Source organism: Astatotilapia calliptera, chromosome 9, assembly GCF_964374335.1.
Source record: "Astatotilapia calliptera chromosome 9, fAstCal68.1, whole genome shotgun sequence".
NCBI classification, from domain to species: Eukaryota; Metazoa; Chordata; class Actinopteri; order Cichliformes; family Cichlidae; genus Astatotilapia; species Astatotilapia calliptera.
The window spans coordinates 18,529,933-18,536,629 of NC_137430.1; the positions used below are offsets into that span (position 1 = coordinate 18,529,933).

Consider the following 6,697-nt stretch of genomic DNA (forward strand, 5'->3'; position numbering starts at 1 on the left):
GCGTTGTAGTGTTAAGAGATGGCATATAACAAATAAACACATCAGTGGTAAATATGTGTAATATGAAAACGAACGTCCCCGTCGATTTCACTTTGTTGCGTTGGTATCGCTCACTGTCATGGCTCCTTGAGCGAGTGGCTATCAGCTCCTAAAACGTTATCAAAATCTTTGGGGGAGAAATACAGCACTTCTTCCCTTATTTAAAGAAAAAAATCGGGTTTTTTTACGGCTCGGGTTTTGCTTGGATACATTATTAACATGGCGGGGAGCAATACGGCTCAGAAAACATGGGAGCTGTCTAACAGCATGCAGGAAGTTCAGAGCATTGATGAAATTTACAAATATGACAAAAAGCAACAACAAGAAATCCTCGCTGCGAAACCATGGACGAAAGAGTGGGTGCAAAACAACATTGTGGTATTTAGGTTTCTGTCTAAGTATTTAGGTGATTGCTGAGCTGCCGTATTCGTATTAAATGGTGTTCGTTGGTAGTTTATTGTTGGAACATTAGTGGTAGCTTAGCTACAAACTAGCAAACCGGTCTTTATGTTAGTAGCAGTACAGCAAACTGGATGTGTATCTACAATATACGCACTGCTTAATATTATCTAACATCAATACAAATACATTTGTCATTGTTCACCTTTTAGTCACCACTACTTCAAGTACTGCAAAATCTCAGCTTTGGCCCTGTTGAAGATGGTAATGCATGCCAGATCTGGAGGAAACCTGGAGGTGATGGGCCTCATGCTGGGAAAGGTGGACGGTGAAACCATGATCATCATGGACAGCTTTGCTTTGCCCGTGGAGGGCACAGAGACCAGAGTTAACGCCCAGGCGGCAGCCTATGAATACATGGCTGCCTATATTGAAAATGCCAAACAGGTGGGACATTGACTTCCACGCACATAAAGAGCATCGTGTTTGAATTATGACTTAGAAAGAAGGAACCGAACTATAGCCTAAATAAAATCAGACTTGATTTCATCTGAGACATTAACTTAATACTTTCTGTGAATGTCACTGGCTTACAACCATTTTTTTTTTAACTTAAGGAAGAGTGTTTCAGCTGCTTTAGAAAAATCTTTAACTTAATATCAGTAAGATTTTTACAAACTATAAAGGGATTATTTGAAGCATTACTGTCTTTTGATAGTATTAATATTCTGATAACCATATATAACAACATTTGTCTGCCTTTTCCCATGCTGAGTATACGATTACTTACCTCTAACCTATTTTCAAGCACTTTATTGTAGTTAATGTTGCAACCCAAGAAGCAGGAATACAGTATAAATATATTATAAGGTTAATATGATTTGCACTCTTTTATATTATCTAGGAATAATTGTAAAGTTTTGTGTAAATTGTACTATGTTATGAGGTTTCTCCAGTCCCTGTTTAACATACACTATCCAATACTCTAATGAATTCAAGTGACTACACGAATGTGGAGATATTTTTTCTTAAAAGAAAAAGGAAAGATAGGAAAAATGCTACTTTAGATAAGGATAAAAACTGCAAACTGTGTCAAATACAATCATGTTACTGACATCTTACACTGCCCTAAAGAAGATATGATTTTATATTATCTACAATTCCTCAGGTTGGCCGGCTGGAGAATGCGATAGGCTGGTACCACAGTCATCCAGGCTATGGATGCTGGCTCTCCGGCATAGATGTCAGCACCCAGATGCTCAACCAACAGTTTCAGGAGCCTTTTGTGGCTGTTGTGGTAAGATGGGAAATAGTAACCAGTTTTATTTTGAAGCTAATGGCTTTTTGTTTGTTTTTTTAACTGTGACTTCTACTTTCCCACTTTTCAAATGGAGCTTATCCCACATCCCATTAATGTGGGTGTAACTGAGAAGGGGGGAAGATTACTGATGGATGAGTTGTAGATTTGCATGTAGTACTGATGAATATTTTGCTATTACAACCACATTTGCTATTTACACTTCATTTGGTTTAGCGGCGCTTAAATGCCAGGGGCGTCATGTAATTAAGTGCGTATTTTCAGCACACTGACAGCCCCAGTAAAAAGGCTCCTGGTGGCCACATTTGAGTAGTCCCTAGAGGTTTGTGTGACCCCTGACTCTGTTTTCCTGTTCTACTGTATCTTGCTTCCTATAGATTGATCCCACTCGGACTATTTCTGCAGGGAAAGTCAACCTCGGTGCCTTCAGAACCTACCCGAAGGTAAAGCAAAGACTTTAGCAGCAGTCCTCTTTGGTCTTTAGTAAAATCACAAAATATCTGTTTTTTCATTCTTCTTGTGCATAGCTGTATTTGATTATTTGAGACATTTTTATATACTGATTTTATTGTTGTGTATTTGTTAAGAATATATTTATAATTTTTTTTCAGTCACTCTGTATTCTTAATTCCTTATTACTGTAGTAAGTACTTAGTATTTCCTTTTTGGATTTTTAGGGTTACAAACCCCCTGATGAGGGACCCTCAGAATATCAGACTATCCCCCTGAACAAGATTGAAGACTTTGGTGTACACTGTAAACAGTGAGTATTTATATTTGCTACAGTATTGTACCGGATCAAATACTTGTGTAGCATGTACCGTATCACACATTTTTTATTGTTTACTTTATTTTCAGTACTTGCATATGCGCTTCTTTTTTCTCTGTCGCTCTCCTTTTTAGGTATTACGCCTTGGAGGTTACTTACTTTAAGTCCTCCCTCGATAGAAAGCTCCTGGAACTCCTTTGGAATAAATATTGGGTTAATACCTTAAGTTCTTCAAGTCTCCTCACGGTATGTAGGGCATTTCAAAAATCAAAATGTTTGCTATTTGTTTGACATTTTGATTTATGGTTAATTATTACTCTATAACTCATTTAGACATGTGGTCACCAGCTTGTGATGTCATGATTTATTGCTGCTTATTAGCTAAGCGTCCGTGTTTGTTGATTTTAGTAATAAGCTGTACATGAACTTTTTTTCACAATGGAGATAAGTATTAAAGCTGGAGCCGACTCCATGATGCTCCTTTTCCCCCTTGCTGTTCGTTTGCCCCTCATGTAAATTTGCATTGTGGATGCAGGAACTCTGTCCTGAGCTTGACTAAACAGTCTAAATAGGCATCAGGCTTGTCCAAACAGTTGGTTTTTTGGCGTTTTGGATGAAGATGAATTGACTAGATGTCAAGAACGGGCTGCTTTATGGGTGACGGGCTTTGTCAGTTGCTACACTGTCACCCCAGCCAGGGGCCTCCCTTGTCATTGTGTTTTAATTACCTTTTCTACCATAAACACGGCCTCACCTTAAGCAAACCTTTCACTGACTTCTTTTCATTCACCACAACCCATAAAGTGTTCCTCTGGCTTTTTAGACATATTTGTTGCCATTCTGCAAAAAAAGAAAAAAAAAGGAAAATCTGTTATCAAGCTTTTAGTGGCAAATTGTGCATGAGTCAGTTTCTGTGTGTTTGTGTGTTGCATGGTCAGAACTCGGACTACACCACGGGCCAGGTGTTCGACCTGTCAGAGAAGCTGGAGCAGTCGGAGGCCCAGCTGGGCAGAGGCTGCTTCATGCTCGGATTAGACACACACGACAGAAAGTCTGAGGACAAACTGGCCAAAGCAACACGAGACAGGTGGGTTTTATTTTCGATAGAATGCTTTAGTAAAATTAAATGTCAGCTTAATTTATTTTGGGCACTGTAACTTAAGTATGATATAATATGACTGTAAATGTATAAATAATATCCCACTAGATGAATAAAGTGGTCAGTGGTGTTGCTTTCAATTATGTAATCATATTTTCTACTTGTGTGATATATATTATTTTTTCCACTGACCTTATAACTGGCTTGTTTTCTTTTATTTCGAGCAGTATTTTTATCACATCCTCAAATTAAATGTCAGTCTTTTTTAAATCTGGCAGTGATTAGGTGTTAAGGACAGTAGTTTATTTTTGTGTTTGTTGCTAAATTAATCTAAAATTTGTTTCTTAATCAGACCAGTGTTGCTTAGCAGTAATAATTCAGTGCTTTAAGATACTTTTTAATCAGTTATTATGCAAACTGACCCCATTTGGCTATTTCAAATTTCTTGATATAGTTTCTAATAGAATCCAGCTCAGTAATGTCTTTATGAACTCCGCCAAGGTGGTCATGTTTTTGGGAGCATTTTCGTGTGTCATTCTTTCTGTGTGCAAACAGCTTCAAAATGTTTGAATTCATTTAGATAAACTTTGTTGGGGTGTAAGGTGGCATCATGGTAACAATCCATTAAGATTTTCCTTACATCCACTCAGGCCTTCAAGGTCAACTTAATGATTTATTGCCTGAAAATTGACAAAAAGCCTTATAACTTAGAAGCTATGATTCTTACAAGTGTGGTATAAAAAGCACCATATAAGGATTTAAAATATCATGTCATATTTGACCTCTGACCTCTCCTTCAGGGTCAATAGATTGATCTGAAGGTGATAATGATGCTATATAGAGAGATTTAAAACAGTTTCTTTCAGCAATTGTTTGTATTGACAACATAGAGGCATATTAGGAATGACATATAGAGTCTAAGTAACACGTTACTATATTATGAATTTGTTATGCACATTACAATAATAGGTTATAACTGTTTAAATACGTAATTTGAATACACAGAATATGTTAGAATAAGTATTTTTTAAAAACAAACTTCTGCTGAAAACCCTTTTTTTTTTCACTTTTTTATTATTAAATATTTAAACTAAACAATGAAGTAAATGCTACACTTGTACTATATCCACATGAATTTAAAAAACGGGTTTCATCAGGGCAAATAATGTTGATAGTGGTTTCAGTTTCAGTTTCATCTTTTAGTGGCTCTATAATGTAGTGGTTTAAACCTTCAGCTGTCAAGCTAAACATCCCCGTTTTCAGGATAAGACACAGGAAGGCCAAATCACACACGGCGAGCTACCTGCTGTGGCGACCCCTCGTGAATACGAGTGCAGTCGAAAGTAGCTTTAGTTTCAGTGATATCTGATACATACACCCACTACGAATGTCTGCAAACAGCAACGTTACCTTTAAAAAGTCTGCTAAATGTCATATCCCTTTATGCTGCATCTGTTTTCCTTTTCTTTTTTCCCCCCTGGATTAAATGCTGATCTTCATTTCTCTCTGTGGTTTATTTTAGCTGCAAGACAACCATAGAAGCGATTCATGGTCTGATGTCTCAAGTCATTAAGGACAAACTCTTCAATCAAATCAACACGTCTGGCAATTAAACCTCAGCCACAAGGCCATTTGAATTACACCTGGAAATGTGTTCTTGTGCATGCCCGGTGCTTACTGATTCATGGTGTATGTTTAACTGCTAAGAGTAGCATCATCTGTTATTTCTCTTGGGAGTGCTTTTCTATTCATTTTTCCTTCATGTAGGTAAGAATTAGAAGACACGTGCAAAAAATAAAACTTAAAAAAAGCAGCATTTTGTGTTTTTGTTTTTTTTTTGTTTCTTTGTTTCTTTGTTTTATATAAGGCAAAGTGTAGCTGGGACAGTGATCGGTTTCAGTGGAAGGTGGATTAGATGTACACTGCTGTCCAAATGTTTACTCTTTAATGCATAATATTATATTCTCAATGCCCAAGGCACGGCGGCATCTTTTCACACATAGCCCTGATTCAGCACAACATTTAAATAACACATCGGTGTGGTCACATTTAACGCTCAGTCTAACCTAGCACCAGTCAGTCATTCAAGTGGTGTAGCCTGTCATAGCATTACATAATGGAACAACAAACTACAGCTTCTGCTTAGGCTCAGCGGGAATCGACTGCCATGCGTGAGATGTCTCTGCGGAGTTGCTCCCAGCACAGTTTGGCCCTCGGTGGTACGCTGTGGCAGAGTGGCCAGCTCGTCAGGTTGTGGTGTGGCAGTGATGCAGGGCAGAAACAGAAGCCGTGCACACTGGGGTCCATTCACCCGACGCGCCTGCTCTCCATCGAAGCAGACACTCGCCGAGTCTGCCTTTCTTTCTTTTCCCTTTTTTTTTTCCTGTTCCTTTGGCCTGGGGTTGTGTGATGTCTTTTTCTATGGTATTGTAATGGCTACATGTATATTTTTGATGTCATGTATTGCAGAGGAGAGAATCCCAGTGGGAGAGTGGAGGTGCCTGTTTTTTCTCATAAGCATGAGCTTTGGCACCACTTGCTATAATGATTTTACTTAACCATGATTTAACCCGTGTCTTAAAACTGAGAACTTTTGGTGTACTGGTTTACGAAGATGGAACTTATTAGATTAGATTTCATGAAGTTTAGGAATATGAAATCATTGAGTAAGGTTTTTGCAGTCAGTCTATTGACTAGTTTGTATTTTCGCCAAATATTTAAATGTATTACATGTCTGACTGTCAGTGCTGAGGAGGTATTTAAAATATGCACTTCTAAAATAGATTAACCTAATGTTTGGTCTTTCATGATTTAAGAAACATGTTGAACTTGTTGGATATGTAAATATTGTGATTATCACCAGATGGACATTTGTATGCATGACTAAAGCTGCAATAAGAACATTTATGTAAATTCTAATCAAGTCAAATTGTGGGCAGCCAAAAAAAATTAAACGATCCTTTTCAACAGATTTCTAATTCTGAAGTATGTTCCCGTTAGTACAAAAAGGTTTCTGCTTGCATGACTGTGAAAAAGAAACATCGTAAAATAAAATGATTTAAGAAGCGTTTTT

At 37.6% G+C, this 6,697-nt stretch overlaps 1 protein-coding gene across 1 annotated transcript; it reads left to right on the plus strand.

The window, feature by feature from the left end:
* The first annotated feature begins 86 nt into the window (after positions 1-86).
* cops5 (COP9 signalosome subunit 5) lies at positions 87-5,437 on the plus strand. Its single transcript, XM_026179510.2, has 8 exons — positions 87-395; positions 651-885; positions 1,607-1,735; positions 2,134-2,199; positions 2,434-2,519; positions 2,660-2,771; positions 3,464-3,612; positions 5,147-5,437. The coding sequence occupies exons 1-8, from the start codon at positions 259-261 to the stop codon at positions 5,235-5,237; spliced, it is 1,005 nt and encodes a 334-aa protein (XP_026035295.1). The 5' UTR covers positions 87-258; the 3' UTR covers positions 5,238-5,437.
* Positions 5,438-6,697: the final 1,260 nt, after the last annotated feature.

Coding starts and splice junctions, on each gene's coding strand:
- cops5 (XM_026179510.2), top strand. CDS start 259: ATGGCGGGGAGCAATACGGCTCAGAAAACATGGGAGCTGTCTAACAGC. Junction 1,736..2,133: donor AGCCTTTTGTGGCTGTTGTG/GTAAGATGGGAA, acceptor TGCTTCCTATAG/ATTGATCCCACTCGGACTAT. Junction 2,200..2,433: donor CCTTCAGAACCTACCCGAAG/GTAAAGCAAAGA, acceptor TTGGATTTTTAG/GGTTACAAACCCCCTGATGA.